This window comes from Neomonachus schauinslandi, chromosome 4, assembly GCF_002201575.2.
Source record: "Neomonachus schauinslandi chromosome 4, ASM220157v2, whole genome shotgun sequence".
Taxonomy (NCBI): domain Eukaryota; kingdom Metazoa; phylum Chordata; class Mammalia; order Carnivora; family Phocidae; genus Neomonachus; species Neomonachus schauinslandi.
Genome location: NC_058406.1, coordinates 27,291,103 through 27,307,204, shown reverse-complemented (window position 1 = coordinate 27,307,204; position 16,102 = coordinate 27,291,103). Strand labels below are relative to the sequence as shown.

The following is a 16,102-nucleotide window of genomic DNA, read 5'->3' as shown; positions in this document are numbered from 1 at the left end:
CCCCCCCCCGCCGCCGCCCCAGGCCCTCTAGCCTACTCACTGGTCTTACGTCCTGGGGAGCTGTGGTGCAGGGCTCCTGCCCAGGACCAGCGCTGCTGCCGGATTTCAGCCCAAGTCTTCTTCACTGACCGCTGGATGGCTGCTTCATAGCGCTCCTGGTGGGGTGAGGGGAGAGGGGAGAGGTCTGGGCTCAGACTCATTCAGCATACCTTGGAGAAAGGCCCTTCTCTCTGCTGTGACAATGTCTCTCCCACCCAAGTTTTCCCTGACTCATTGCAGGTAACCAAGGTTACTGAATCCTTGCTATGATTAAAGACCATTTGTAACAAATCCCTTCCAACTTGTTCTTGGGGAGCCTTTCACTGTTCTTGAGTCATTTCCTGGATGTATGAGCTGTTTCTCTGAGGATGGGGTGGGACTTTCCCTGCCTGAGGCTCCCAAGCGGGGCCATGTCCCCCTGGCCCCGAGGGTCCTGACCTTGGGGCTACGTTCTCCTTTTAGCCTAAGACCCCACCCCACCCCCACCCCTGCAGGGGGCCTGGCCACTTTCTCCTTCCTTTCCTCACCAGGGCTCAAGCCAGGGCCCTCCTCCCATCCTGGAGCTCAGCACATTCACAGAGACACATCTCCGCCTGCATCAAACACACCCGCCTGGGACACACACACAAATACTCGCACGGACTCGCCCACGGCTACAGGTGCCCCCCCGCCCAGCATGCACAGAACTAAATGTATCTGCAGCCGCACAGATGTCCAGATGGTGCACGCTCAGGGACACAGCTGTAGATACGGATGCAGATACTACCGCATGGACACAGATGACGCAGCGGCGTGGACACAGATGTGCGTCCACACTGAGCCAGCGTCCACGCGTGTGCGTGCGTGCACGTGTCCGCAGACCCGTGCACCCCTAGTTAGCGCTGAGCACGCACGCACCTTGTTCTTCTCCAGCTTCTGCCGCTGCCGCTCCTCCAGGGCTGCCCGGCGCTGCTCGGCTTTAAGCCTCTGCTCCTCCAGCCGCCGCCGGCGCTCCTGGAGCTGCTTCTCCCGCAACACCTTGGCCTTCTCCTCCTTCTCCAGCCACACTGCTTTCTTGGCGGCTGTGGGGAAGGAGCCCCAGGGGGTGTGAGAGGTCTCGGTCAAGTAAATGGCCTTCCCTGTTACCCTGGCCCCAGGTGGGTCTTTCTTCTGCCTGCTTGGAGGCGGGGGAGGGGTAGGCCCTCTGCTCCCAGACTCCCCGCCTCATACTGAAGGGCTTCTGGAAGACAGGCTCAGGCCTAGAAGGAGGATTTCCCTGATGGAAGGTCTCTTTCTCCCCCATTGGCCTCATGGTTTCTCGGTGCTAAAGGAGACATGAGTTCTTTAGGGCCAGATCCCTGTCTGACTTTGGAGCCTGCTGGACAGATTTTCACATACTGCGTGGTTAAGAGCATGGGATTGAGGGTGAGATGAGGCTTCTGGGTCTGAATCGCAGGTATTCCACTAGCTGTGTGTGGCTTAGAAAAATGATTTCATCTCTCTGAGCCTCTGTTGCCCCATCCTCAGAACAGGTGGAGAGAATTAAATGGGATAATGCACGTACAGCTCTTAGCACAGGGCACGCAATTAAGCGTTCAAAAGTGTTAGTGCTGGGGCGCCTGGGTGGCTCAGTTGGTTAAGCGACTGCCTTCGGCTCGGGTCATGATCCTGGAGTCCCGGGATCGAGTCCCGCATCGGGCTCCCTGCTCGGCGGGGAGCCTGCTTCTCCCTCTGACCCTCCTCCCTCTCATGCTCTCTGTCTCTCATTCTCTCTGTCTCAAATAAATAAATAAAATCTTTAAAAAAAAAAAAAAGTGTTAGTGCTGTGGATAAGAGATTGACGGTGAGGGTGGTAGGGATGATGACGCTTCCCCAACACTCACCCAGATACTTGGCCCGTTCTTCTCGCCGCTCCTTTGCCAGCTTGTGTCTCTCTCCTGCTTTCTTTACATCTTAGTCAAGGGAATGAGAACAGACTTAGGTCAGAGGCTCGCCCCAAAAAGGGGAGTCAACCTCAGGGCCCTCCCCCAGGTCTCATCCCCATCCCTTTTATCATCTCCTCCTGGGCCCAGGAGATTCCCTCCAGTGGCATCAACCAGGGCTGGAGGCCCGAGCCGAGGAGTTTGGCCCAGGATGAGGGACACCATATATACCTTGCTTGGTGGGAGGGCTGTCAGAGGCTTGCACCGCTGTCGGGGACGGCTGGCTGCTCCTTCGAGGAGGCCTGGCATCCCGTGGGCCTGTGGCTGGTGGGGTGGGTCCCCTGATCTTCACTTCTGAGAAAGGAGACTCTTCCTGCTGGGGGGCTGATCTAGGCCCAATTGGCCCTGGGGGGCTCTCTGGTTCCAGTGGGAGTTCCTTAGAACTAGCGGCATTCTTCATGGCAGGAGGGGTGTCTGGGGGAGTGTCGGGGACCAGGACTGACATCGGTGGTGGTGGTGGCGGCGGGGAGGGGTCACCTTCTGGAGAAGGTCTTGGCTCTAGGGGGGTCCTGGCTGCCACAGCTGGAAGACCAACACAAGAGAGGAGAGAGAGTCAGATAGCACATCCTTGCCATCAGCCCCACACGGAGATCTCTCCCTCGTCCAACTGACATCCATTCATTCACACAACATGCGTACCGAGTTCCTTCTGTGTGCCAGGCCCTGTTCCAGATACTAATGATACCGTGGTGAGAACACAGCCATGCTCCCTGCCTCTGTGGAGCTTACCTTCTGGCAGGTAGACAGACAAACAGCTAGGCAGTTACAGCATAGAATAAGGACTATGTCTGAGGGCAACACAGCAGAGGTGGTTAACCTATGTTTGGGGGGCTTCCCAAAGAAGGAAAAACCAAGCTGAGAGCCAGAGGATGAGCTGGGGTTGACAAAGCAAGGAGGAGGGGGTTCTGGCAAAAAGAAGAGCATCTGCAGAAGGGGCAGAAGGGAGCAGGGTGTATCGGAAAGACAGAGAAAAAGTCGGTAGCACTGATTAATGCCCGGAGTGGTAATGACTGGTTTCCATGTCTGCCTCCCCCACCTTTCTGCTTTACTTTGGGGTCACGGGGCCCACCCCAAGGCCTGGTGCACAAAGGGTGCCAGTGCTGGGCACGTGGGACTGGCCAAGAGGAAGGACATGAGCTTGGGCACAAGTGGGATGCAGTGTTGCTCACTCCCCCATGGGCGCGGCAGCCAGCTACTTTCACTTTGTCACCTTTTTTCCTTTCCCAAACACCCACAGATTTCTTCTTTTAAGACAACAATATTTCAAGGGGCACCCGGGTGGCTCAGTCAGTTAAGCGTCTGCCTTGGGCTCAGGTCAAGATCCCGGCGTCCTGGGATGGAGTCCCGCATCGGGCTCCGTGCTCAGCGGGGAGCCTGCTTCTCCCTCTCCCTCTGCCTGCCTGTCTACCTACTTGTGATCTCTCTCTCTCTCTCTGTCAAATAAATAAATAAAATCTTTAGAAAAAATTTTTAAAAAAAGACAATAATATTTCAAGATCCCTGGAAAAGACAGCCAAGTGCCAAGTAAGGAAGCCATGTGATTTGGTATGGACCTGTATATGCACATGGGTGAGCATGTGTGTATTCTGGAGAGTTGAAAGACAGGCCCAGTTCTGATTTTAGTACCCCAAGACGGGAATGGACGGCATGCTTCCCCAGCAGGTAACCTTGGTGAAGCCAATCCACTTTTTTTTTTTTTTAGTTCATTGGAGACAGAGATACAGAGAGAGAGAGAGAGAGTGAGCAGGGGGAGAAGCAGGCTCCCCGCTGAGCAGGGAGCCCGATGTGGGGCTCGATCCCAGGACCCTGGGATCATGACCTGAGCTGAAGGCAGATGCTTAACCATCTGAGCCACCCAGGCGCCCCAACCAGTCCACCTTTTTTAAGTCTCACTTTTCACATCTGTAAAATGGGGATAATGAGCCCAAGCTAGCAGGGATGTCAGGGAAGTGCCTGGCAGAGTTCATGTGCCAACAAACACCACCTCCTGCCCTTTCCCTGTGGGTCTCATAAAGCTCTGCATGTTGAGCCCCACAGCCATCTGCTGCTACCGAGCACTGAAGGGAACAATGGGGACCCGGCCCCCGAAACGCAGGCTCAGGGAGCAGGGCCAGGGTCCATGAGAAGCTCTATCTAAGGAAGCCTTTTTTGCTTTTACTGGATGCCTCCACCAACTAAGTCCTCTCCTCTGGGAAATCTGGCCCTCTTGGGAGGTGGCAAACCCCCACCCCTGTGGATGACAACGTGGGTGTAGGGAGAGGACGCTCCCAAGGGGTCACGTTTGGGACTCTGGGCGCCTTTTTCAGGGAGACAGGTGTCCTGTGGCTGAATGCGGGTTCTGAAGGCAAACTCTTTGCATGTGAATTCTGGCTTCCCCATCAAGTGTGTGACCTTGGGCTAGTTACAGACCCTCTCTGTGCCACAGCTTCTGCTGCGGGATAGGCATAGTACCTATCTCACAATATTGTGATTTTAGTCATAATAATAACCCTTAACAGTTACATATTTCTCAATTTCTCAGCTTCCTATATTCAAAGCATTTTACACATATTTGTTTTAGTCCTCACTGACAATTACTTATGAAGGAGCACTATAAATATCTTTTTTATAGATGGGAAAAGTAAAGCAATTTGGGGTCACTCAGCTGGTAAGTGAAGGAGCCTGGACTTGAACCCAGCATCTGTCACCAGAGCCCCGGCTCTTACTAGTTACAGCCTCCTGCCTCTGTTTAAGGCAGTATGAAGTAATATGTGTTATGCAACAAAATCTGAGGCTCACAGTTTTTCCCTTATTCCCTCCCTTGCAGCTTCCTGGGCTCCAGGCAAGGGCCCCAGCTGAGGCCCTGTCTCCCTAAGGGCCCTTCCAAGTTGGCCAGCCCCTAGGCTCCAGGACAGCCCACGCCGCTTTCTCCACACCAACTGCAGATGGCTGCCTGGCCCCAATTAGTCTACCTCCCAGACACCTGCAAACTCTGTTCCAACTCCAGTGGGCAATATAACTAGCAGCAATCATTTAGTGAGTGTTTACTATATACTGGGAACTAAGCTAGGCCTTTGTACCCCTATCCTGCATCCTTCTATGAGCTCTGAGAGGCAGAAATTGTGATGCCCATTATACAGATGAGACGGTCAAAGCTTACCCCATGAAGTGATTTGCCCAGGGTCATAGAACTAGCATGTGGCAGAGGCAGGATTTGAACCCGGGACTGTCTGGGGCCAGAAAGCTTCCGTGTGAGCGTACTAAGCTTGAGGCTGAGGGTGAGGTCTGTTTACTGTCATTCTCCTAGCACCTGTGCATGCTCCAGGTGTTGCAAGGAAAACTGGTAGGCGGATGTTTGTCTACACCCAGGTAAATCACACCCACCAGGCAAGACACGAATGTCCCAGTAGGTCCCGGCTAGCTGTGTGCAGCTTGAGAGGAGGAGGTGGGGGGATGAGGCCTGGAGGGACCTGCACTCCAGTATCAGATGCAGTGGAGTAGAAAGAAAGGTCCTAGGCTTCAGAGTCAGACAGGCCTGGGTGGGAGACCCCAGCTCTGCTGTGGGACCTTGGGCAAGCCCTGAGCCTGTGTGAGCTTCAGTTTCCTCACTGAGGTGTTGGCACCAACAGCGAGTAGGTACAGCATCTCTGGCTCCTGGCAGGGGCTCGGTAAGTGGCACCTGCCCAGAGGAATCTGTCCACTTCTCCCGATCTCTGCTACAAGAGCCCATTTGGGTCAGGCCTTCACCCCCACTGCTCCATGACACTGCTCTTCTCAAGGTCACCAGTGAACATTGCTAAATCAGCAGCAGCCGTTTCTAGGTCTTCATCTTGGTAACCCAGGGGCTGCGTTTGACACGGTTGATCCCTTGATGCTCCTTGAACGCTTTTGCACTTGGCTGTGAAGACAACACACTTTCCTGGTGTTCCTTCTACCTTGCTGGCTGTGACTTCTCAGTCTTCTTCGCTGATCTCTCTTTAATTGCCTAGTGCCAGGTGCCCCAGGCTCCGTGGAGCAGCTCATCTCTTTTCCGTCTGCATGCACTCCCTTGGTGACCTCATCCAGACTCATGGCTTTAAATACCATTGCTCTGCTGATGAGAACCAAGTTTGTATCTCCAGCCCAGACCTCTCCCTTGAGTTCCAGTTTCGCTCATGCAACTCCCTATTTGACACCCTTGCGTGTCTTACAGACACCCCAAATTTAACACATCCCAAACTGAGCTCCTGATCTGCCTCCCAGAACCCTGCTTCTCTCCCAGTTTTTCCCCATCTCAGTCAGTGGCAACCCCGTCCTCCCAGTTTCTCAGGCCAAAAATCCTAGTCATTTTGGAATCTTTTCTTATCTCACATCCCACATCTAATCTCTCAGTAAATCTTTTTGGCTCAGTGTGCAAAGTATATTCTGAATCCAATCACTTCTCACCATCTCCAATTCTATCATCTTGGTTCAGCCACTCTCATCCCATATAAAGACTCCCTGCTGGGGCGCCTGGCTGGCTTAGTTGGTGGAGGTGGAGCCTGCTCTTGATTTCGGGGTTGTAAGTTCAAGCCCCACGTTGGGTGCAGAGGTTACTTAAAAAATGAAATCTTAAAAAAAAAAAAAAAAGAAGATTCCCTGCTGCCATTTTCTGTTCCCCTTTCATCTTTTCTCAACACAGCAGCAGAGCGATTCTGTTTAAAAATAAGTTAGATTGGGGCGCCTGGGTGGCTCAGTTGTTAAGCGTCTGCCTTCGGCTCAGGTCATGATCCCAGGGTCCTGGGATCGAGTCCCGCATCGGGCTCCTTGCTCAGCGGGAAGCCTGCTTCTCCCTCTCCCACTCCCCCTGCTTGTGTTCCCTCTCTCGCTGTCTCTCTCTCTGTCAAAAAATAAATAAAATCTTTAAAAAAAAAATAAGTTAGTAATAAAAAAAAAAATAAGTTAGATCAAGTCACAACCCTGACAAAATCCTCTGAAGAAGCCCTCTTGGGGAGGAAAAAAACAAAGGCCTTACAATGGTCTCTGAGGACCTTCAGGATCCCCCCTCTTAGGCCCATTACCTCTTGGGCCTCATCTCCTCCTCCTCTTCGCCCCCACCCCAGTCTTCCAGCCACTGTTCCAGGCATGCTCCTACTGCAGGGCTGTGTACTCGCTGTTCCCTCTGCCGAGATCCTCTGCCCCAGATTGGGGCGCTCCCTCACCTCCTTCAGGCTCTTATTCCAATGTCATTTACACCCTCCCTGACCCTATTTTAAATTACAAACTGCAATGAAGTCTCCCTCCCCTTTCCAACTGTATGTTTTCTTTCCAATTCTATTTTTCTCCCTAAGTATTAATACCATTTTAACATTGTCTCCCACCTTTAGAAGATAATCTCCACCAGGGCACATATCTGTCTGTTTTGTTAGCTGTTCTATCTCTAAGGCCAACAGGGCCTGCACATAGGTGCTCTACAACTATGTGTTGAATGAATAAATCAATGAACTCCACCTTGGCTGATACCATCAGCATCCCTCCTACCTGGATGACTACAAAGTCTCCCCACTGCTCTCCCCACACCCATTCTCACTCTGCTCTCCACGGAGCAGCCAGAGTTAAGTGTTTGCAAATGCAAATCTAATCATGGTACTCTTCGACACTTGAAACCTCTCAGTGGCTTCTCATTGCTTTAAAGATAAAAACAAAATTCTTGAACCCAAACTATAAGTCTGGCATAGTCTGAAGTCCCTGTCCTCATCTCCTGCATCTCTTGAATCTCTTCTCCATGCTCCCCACTTGCTTTCTGCACTCCAGCCACACTGACCTTTAAATTATGATAACCGTTCATATTCCCTCCTGCCACAGAGCCTTTGCACATGCACTTTCTACTCTTTTCTTAGTTAGCCCCCATTTAGCCTTCAGATCTTCACTCGGACATCATTTCCTCAGGGAAGGCCTTCCCTGGCCTGTCAGATCAGGATACATTCCTTCATTCTATATAGTCATGGCTTCGTGTGCCTCTTGTTTGGAGCGCTGTGACTGTTACAATTTTCAACTTCCTTAGTGTGCTTCTCTTGTTATTGTCAGCCTCCCCTTAGACCGAAAGGAAGCCCTATAAGGGCTGGGCTATGTCTGCTTTGCTCACCACCACATCACCAGCGGATGGTACTGAATGAGAATGAGAATAAAGTGCGTACTTGAGCGTCACTCCAGCCTAATGCTGTGCATGGAGAAGGAGATATTTACTCTAATAAAGAATAAATCCACGTGGTAATTTATTGCAAAGGGATAGACACTTGAAGGGAAGCAAAACAACTCCATCTCAATTGAATTTGGGCAGCTTCCTGGACAAGACACTCAGGTAGAAGTTAAAAATAATAATAAATGTTTGGCTCCAGCAGCTCAACAAGAAAGACTTCTCGAGAAGCAAACGGGACATTTGGAACTCTTCTTTTGACCTGGTGGACTATTGACCCTAAATACAAATATTTTCCTCAGAAGCATGCCAACACTGATGAAATGCCATTGGGACAGTGCTACCCAGAACAAATTATAGTAAGCCAGATTAAGTACTTGGTTAGTTATCCTTTTTTTTTTTTTTTAAGATTTTTTATTGGGGCACCTGGGTGGCTCAGTCGGTTAAGCGTCTGCCTTCGGCTCGGGTCATGATCCCAGGGTCCTGGGATCGAGCCCCGCATCGGGCTCCCTGCTCAGCGGGAAGCCTGCTTCTCCCTCTCCCACTCCCCCTGCTTGTGTTCCCTCTCTCTCTGTCTCTCTCTCTGTCAAATAAATAAATAAAATCTTTAAAAAAAAAAAGATTTTTTATTTTTTTATTTGACAGAGAGAGAGTACAAGCAGGGGGAGTGGCAGACAGAGGGAGAGGGAGAAGCAGGCTCCCTGCTCAGCAGGGAGCCCGATGTGGGGCTCGATCCCAGGACCCCGGGATCATGACCCGAGCCGAAGGCAGATGCTTAACCGTCTGAGCCACCTAGGTGCCCTGGTTAGTTATCTATATGGCATGGTTAAACCAATTTCTGATTATTCCTATTTTCACTCATCAAATGTGATCCTTCAGCCACTGTATTTTCTTTTTGGTCTGTGTCAAATTGTGAGGTTTTAGCCACTGTTAGTTTTATTTTGCGAAGCTGATATCTACCAGAAGTATTTGTTAAGAACTGGATAAGAGAAGGATAGTTTGTATTTATTTCTTGGCACAAAAAGCATTCCCTGGGCAAAGGTTGCAGAAGCTGATCATAGGGTCAGTAAGTCTTGTCTTCTCAAGAGCCCCACAAGGGACTGTACCGGGGGTCTGCTGAAAGGTCTGAGCCAAGTCTCTCAGAGGGCCCGTCCCACGTCTCAGGGTGCTTACTCCCCATCTCCACCCCCTGGGAGCTGGCAGTCCCTTCCTCTGGGCCCTCCCTCCTCCCACACCAGCAACTGCTGCTAGGCCACATATTCCTCTCACCACACTGATAACTCAGTCTGGCCTTTCTGTTTGCCTGCTGCCCCGTCTCTGCCAGCATGAGAGCTCATGGAGAGAAGAGACGGGGCCTTGCTCCTTTTTCGAACCCAGGGCTTATCTAGGACCTGCCGGCCCAGAGCAGGGGTTCTGTGTCTGTTTAATGAACACACAGATGGATAAGTGCGTGGATGGATGGGGGTACTGCGGAAAGCCACCCAGCCAGCACATCGTCAAACCCCGGGCTGCTCCAAAGCCTAGCCTCCCTAACCCTAAAGGTCCTGCTCATATCAGAGCCCTGTGTGTGCCCTGCCAGCTCCTGAACCCAGGAAGGGAAACGAGGTAATTTATCGAAGACCTACCATATGCCGGGCACTTTTCCTCATCTCATCTCATTCTTATGACAGCCCTAAAAGGAAAGTTCTATGGATGGCCCCTGTTTCACAGGAGAGAAAACTTACACAGACAAGTTAAGTGAATTGCTCATGTCAGCATCAGAGGTAGGATTTGAACCCAAGGCTATCTGATGACAAAACCCTTATGTCACACTGTTTCTAGTAGGCGTCACGTCACCCCTCCTCGAGGCTCCTGCCTGTTTCCTGAAGAAGGAAGTGATTCGGTGGTTCCCTCAGGGAGGTTTCCCCCAAGACGGTGAAGGGCGCAGGTGGGGCGGGCAGGCACTGAGCTCAGAGGGCAGGAATGCAGGGAAGGCAGGCTCCTGCCCAGGCTGGCCACCAGGAGGCAGGAAGTGAGGCACCTGGGTAGCGGGTGGGGGGTGAGTGGCCGTCCTCCAGGGGGCAGAGCAAAGGAGCACCCAGGGGAGAGCCCGCGGAGGCGGGTGCACAGACAGCATCCCTGGGCAGGGAGCATGGGGAGCAGAGGCACGAGGCAGAGAGAGAGGACACAGGACAGAGCGGGGCACCTGTAGCCAGAGCCCTCCGGCTCTCACAGCAACTCCTTGGGTGGCAACGCTGGGCCAGACAAATGAAGATGGCTAGGCCAACAGAGGGGCAAAGACATGCAGAGAGACTGAGTACACACCACAGAGAGAGACAGACACCTAGACAACGTGGACAGAGCCTGAACAATGGCGAGAGACAAGACACATTCTTTTCTCCCTCCTCTCTCTCTCTCTGTCCTATATACACAGGAATCAGACTTCGTGGGATTTGGAACTCTACACACACACATACACACACACACAAACACACACACACACACACAGCCAGGCACCCGATCCGAGGCACAGAGGAAGCCTCAGAGACCCACACAGCACTCAGACACGGTGTTCCCAGTGTACTTGTACAGTCTCATCCAGGTCGCGTCCTCCCTGCCCCTTCTGGGCACTCCCTTACCTGGGCCCAGGGTAAGTCCAGTTAACAGCTGCAATAGCTAATGCTGTGTCAGGCCCAGCTCAACACTTTAAACACATCAGTCCCTATCATCCTCACCACAACCCTATGAGTTAGACGTTATTACCCCATTTGACAAGTGAGGAAATAGATTCAGAGAGCTTAAGACACGTGCTTAAGTCACATAGCTGGTGAGTATCAAAGCTGGGGTTTGGGCCCGACGCAGCGTGACAATCTGTACCTTCACTCCCTTACCCAAAGGAGGCAGCCTCCTGGGTTTCCCTGCCTGGAGAGATCTGAGCTGGGAGGATGAGGTTGGGGGCAGGGGCAGGCCCCGGAAGGACAAACTCTGAGAGATGCCTGATTGTGGGGCTGGGACAGAGGGAACCCTTAGGGGGCAGCATCACTCCCAGCCTGAACAGAGCTGAGCCAGCTCTGAGAGGGACTGAACGAGGAGGGGGAGGCCTGCTCCAATAGTCCTCAGACCCTGGGCCACAGGCCCTTAGCAGCAGGGCACTGGGGCCAGGCCATGGGCCTCTGTGAGAGATAAAGCTGGATCATAACTGAGACAGCAGATCTGAAGGAGCTCTCTGGCCTGGTTGGCGGCCATTGTTCCCAGCCTCCAATCAGGAGCACCCACTTCCTGTTATTTTAGGCGGCAGGAAATGACCCCATCCCACAGCCCAGGCCCCACCACGGGCCCTCCCTCAGCCCCAGCAGGTCGGCCCGTGCTAGGGCCTAGAGGCTCAGGGCAGAGGCCTGAGGATGGCCTGCTGGCTGGACTGTCACCACTGCCTGGGTCCAGGGCCTCCTTCTGGTCTGACTTCCTCAGACTCCAACCTGACAAGATGCACAGGGAACCCAGGGTTCTGCTGGCTCTACCTCTGCCTGCCAGAGGATGGATCATGGGGTCCCTAAGACCAAGATGCCTATAGATCAGTCATGCCAGGGAAGCAAGACTCTATTGCTGGCTGGCTCAGCCATGATAATTCAGCCTAGAGGTTTGGTGCAGAGGCTTTAGAGTCAGATGAACCTGGGTTCAAATTCTGCCTCTGCCAGTTCCTAGCTGTGTGACTTTAGGCCAATGACGTCCCTCTCTGATCCTCATCTGTAAAAGGAGGATAATAGTAGGCCCTACTCAGGGACAGTTTTGAGAATCAAATGAGACCATGCACATGATATGCTAGGCACTATGCCTGGCACAGAGAAGGCCCTTAATAACTAGGAGTGGGAGATAAGTTGGACTTATCCCTGGTGAGGGGACACATTTCCTCTTACAAGCGGGGAGGGGCGCTGATGGCGGTAGCAACACCGTGCTCTCTACCCCCCACCCTGCCACGCTCTCTGCTCCCCTCAGGGCAGAGCTGCAGCTGAGAAGTGGCAGACCAGACGACCGGACGTTGAAGGCTGTGTCCCGGGGTGCCAGGCAGCGCGACCATAGCCAACAAAGCTGCATTATCTGGGCCTGGCCCCTTGGCTCCCTGACTTGTCCCAAGGCCCAGTGGGGACTCAGGGACATGGCTCCCTGCTGCTTGTGGCCTAAGGTCTGTGGTCAGACCTGAGACCTGTCCTGGCCACCCTCTAGTGCCACCACTCTGGTCAGGGCCCCGCTTTTAGCTCATTCCCCCCCCCCCCCCGCCCTGCGCCACCCACAGCTGATGCCCATCCTGAGGGAAAGGGGGAGTACACTGGCCTGGTGCCCCTTCCTCCTCATTTGCATATGCATGACTGCACATTAGGGGCTCATTAGAGGCTCATTACTGGGCCCACCGGCCCAAGGGGGGACGAAGCTGTCCACGGGAGGCACCAGCTAGGCTGGCTGCCCTATGTAGAGACACAGCCCATTGTGCCAGTCTTGCCAACTTCTACTCATCCTTTTAGGTTCACCTGAAATGCCTCCTCCTCTGTGAAGCCTTCCACAAGCAAAGCCCACTGACCACCAGATCACCAGCATACCTGTGGGGTTTCCCTGCCCCGAGCACATCTGCTTCCCTCCTTGGGCCGAGAGCTCTCAGAGGGTAGTGACTGATTCACTTCTCTGCACTCTGTACGGGCAGCATTGATGGCAGGCGTCAGCATGGTGTGCTGGACGGCCGTCCGCACCCACCTCCCAGGGGCTCTCTTCTACTGCCGCAGCCCCCCTCAAGCACGGGGGCCCCTCTGCTCCCCAGATCCACCCTGGTTCATATGTGTCTAGAACTCCCCTCTCCCTGGCCCTCTGTCCCATATTTACCTCCTGAAATTCTAATTAATCACACCTCCTCCTCAGGCCTCCAAAGGAATTAAAAAACAATAAACAACAAAAAACAAATAGAGTTTATTGACCACTAATGATGTGCCCAGGCCTAGGCTAAGTGTTTCCTGTGTTCATCTAATTTAATGATCCCAATCTCTTCATGAGATAATTTCTAGCATTATTCTCATTTTATAAATGGGAACATTTAAGACTCAGGTTAAGCAGCACACCTAAGGTCACACAGTAGGAGGTTATGTTTGATTCCAGAGTCTACATTCTTAAGCAAACTGGCTCCCAATCCCTGTTCTCACCTCCCCCATGTTTCATACTTCCCCGTTGGCACTGGTTCGGATGAGCATAACCACAATAATGGTAATAACACTGTACTGTGGGCGTCTATGTGCCAGGTTCCTTTAGGTACATCATCTCTAACCCTCACATTAACCCCACAGGTTTGGTAACACCACCTCCATTCTCCAGGGGCATAAACTGTGACTGGAGGAGGCAAGTCACTTGCCCCAGTCCACACCTGTTCCCTACTCCATGTTGCCTCCTGGAAATGCTCAGGGGGCAGGGGAAACTCAAGGATGACAGGGATCATGCCATGTGCACTCAGTGTCTCAGCCTCATGCCTCAGACTCGACAGGGTACATGCAGTGGGCACCACCTTTACTCCCTGGAAGCCCTTGGCTTGGAGGGGGCCCCTGTCACCTTCACCTTCTGTGTAGGGATTCACCACCAGCCTGATCTAGGTTGTCATGTAACTCCATCTAGGCCCCTGTGTATAGAAGAGTCTTCCCAACGCAGGACCCTATACGTAGACCCCCTCAGGCCCCTCAGTACAGCCAAGCATGTCCCCCAGGCCCTCTCCTTCAGTCAGGCATCCCACCCAAGTGCCTAAATTATAAACCACACACTCACTCAGGCCCTCATCTGTGGCCCAGTCATCAGGCCCATTCAGGCCCCGATGTACGCACCAGTGCCTGCGCACATTAGATGCAGAGGGCCAATAAGCAGATGAAATGGACCCAGTCTAGGACTCCCTGGGTGTCCTGTCTCAGGCTTAGCAGAGCCAAGACTGATCCAAGTGCCACTGTTCCAGCACAGTCTACACACCACCCCAACCACAAGAGTCCGATAGCTCCCCCACCACCATCACCTGCATCCCTCAGCTCCCACACCCACACCAGCCCCTGCAAGCACCCGCGCTGGCATGGGGAGGAGCCCACCCACAGCCCAGGGGCTCCGCCTTGTCTTGGGCTCTCCGCACCCACAGACACTGTTTCATGCTGAGCCCACGCCGCAGGGGTCAGGGAGGTGGCAGGGATTAGGCTCTAGGACTCTACAGAGGTGTGAGGTTGGGGCCGCCTCCCCCCTGAGTCAGTGGGAACAGAACTTGGGTCCTCAGTAATCATGCTCTCCCCTCCCCTTCCAGGAAGAAAGAGAAAGAGAAATCCCTCCCTCCAACACCAGGCCCAACCAGAAACCTGTCCCCACCCCCTCATCAGCTGCTCCCAGATCCGAACGGGATTTGCAGAAGTCCTGGGCACTGGTGGTTGGTGGGGTGAGGGGAAGGGAGGGGAGGGGAGCTTTGATGGTCTTCTGGGGCCTGGAGTCTGTGTAGGGGGGCGGGGGTAGGCATCCCAAGCTTCAGGCTGAGGAATGATGTGGCAGGTCCCGGGAGTGCGGCCTTGAGCCTTCACCTCATCCTCGAGAGAGACTCGGGCCTAGAGAGGCTAGGACGGAGGGTGGCAGGATACGCAGCTTTACTTCTGCCCCCTTCCTCCCCAAATCCGGCTGGGTGGGCTCCGGAGCAGGCCTGGCTGCACAGGAGGCGGCCCACTCCCCAGCTCCCGCCCTCGCCCCAAACAATGCCGCCTCCCCCTCCCCCTCGTCTTTATCCCGCGGGTTACTTGGCAGCCGCCGCTAGAGACCTCCCCCTGCCCTCCCCTCCACTCCAGGCCGGCTCGCAGCAGCAACAGGCCCTTTGCGCGGCAGCTGGAGAGATGGGGTGGGGGCAAGGTCTGGGCTAGGGCCTGGGCGTGGGGGGCGCCAAAGGCCTAGGCTTTGGTATGCAGGACTCCAGGCCTGAGAATCTGGACGCCCAACACACACATTCAGGCTGAGGTCACCCTTGCCCACCCGGGATGAAGAGGGGGACAGACGTCCCAGTTCAACTGAAGAGGACCATCAGGGCCGGAAAGGGGGTGTTGGCGGGACAACCGAGGTGGCATTGGGCCGGGGCGGAAGGGTCACCCCAACAACTCCGGAGCGGGATCCTCGAGGATCCCGCCGCCCAGGGCGTCCTAGCGCCCGGAGGGGGGGAGGGGGCAGCTGTCAGAGGATGCGTCGGTGGCCCCGAGCCGCCGCCGCTGCAGCCTTTATTTTTAAACTTCCAAGTGGTCAGAGGGCGCGGCGGGGGAGGGGTCCCCGCCCAGCGGGTTGGCCTCCTCCTCGGCCTTCCCGAGGCCCCGCGACCTCCCCCCATCTCGCCTCTCCGTGGCTCCCGGCATACCTGGGGGTGCGCCGGCACCCGGCTCTGCATGTGGGCCACTCTCCATGGCCGCGGCGTCACTGGGGGTCTTGGGGTCTCAGCGGCGACGGCGGCGGCGGCCGGCGGCCAGGACAGGGGTCCCGCGGCGCATCACGCCCGACCCTGCCCGGCGGGCAAGACTCGGAGGCGGAGGCGCTCCGGAGAAGGTCGGGGCTGCCTCGGCTGGTGGCCTGCGGGGCTCGGAGTCGCCGGCCGCCCAGTGTCTGTCGGCTCCGGCCGCGATCCCGCTCCCTGCCCGGCGCCGGCCCAGTCCCGGCCGCGGCCCAACCCTATTGTACCGCCGGGGCTGGGCCTGGCCTCCCCGCTGGCGCGTACCAAGTGCGACGCGGGGAGGGCCTCCCGCCCGCCCCAGCGTCCGGGACCCGAGCCGCTGCGCGCCCGCCTCGCTCGCCCCGCCCCGCCTCCGCCCCGGAGCGCGGGCCCTCGAGCTCGGGACGCCTCTCCTGCGGCTGCGGCCGAGGGGACGCCACGGCTCCCCGAGCACGCCCGTCCCGCCGCCTCCCCCTGCGGCCGCGCGTTGGTACGCGCCACAGCGCGAGAAGACTATGTAGGGAGCGCTCTGGT

At 54.9% G+C, this 16,102-nt stretch overlaps 1 protein-coding gene across 5 annotated transcripts in view; it reads right to left on the bottom strand.

Moving 5' to 3' along the window:
- Window positions 1-15,844, bottom strand: part of MAP7D1 (MAP7 domain containing 1) — a 22,783-nt gene extending 6,939 nt beyond the window's left edge. For 2 of the 5 annotated variants that reach the window (XM_021684206.2, XM_021684209.2), the window contains exons 1-5: window positions 15,500-15,839; window positions 2,172-2,522; window positions 1,902-1,970; window positions 937-1,100; window positions 41-155 (exon numbers count right to left, since the gene is read on the bottom strand). In XM_021684206.2, the coding sequence (XP_021539881.1) occupies window positions 41-155; window positions 937-1,100; window positions 1,902-1,970; window positions 2,172-2,522; window positions 15,500-15,545 (745 nt within the window). In that variant the 5' untranslated portion in view covers window positions 15,546-15,839. Of the gene's footprint in view, window positions 1-40; window positions 156-936; window positions 1,101-1,901; window positions 1,971-2,171; window positions 2,523-15,499 lie in introns of all 5 variants that reach the window. The other 3 variants (XM_044914480.1, XM_021684207.2, XM_021684205.2) reach the window with 3 other exon arrangements.
- Between the last annotated feature and the right edge of the window lie 258 nt (window positions 15,845-16,102).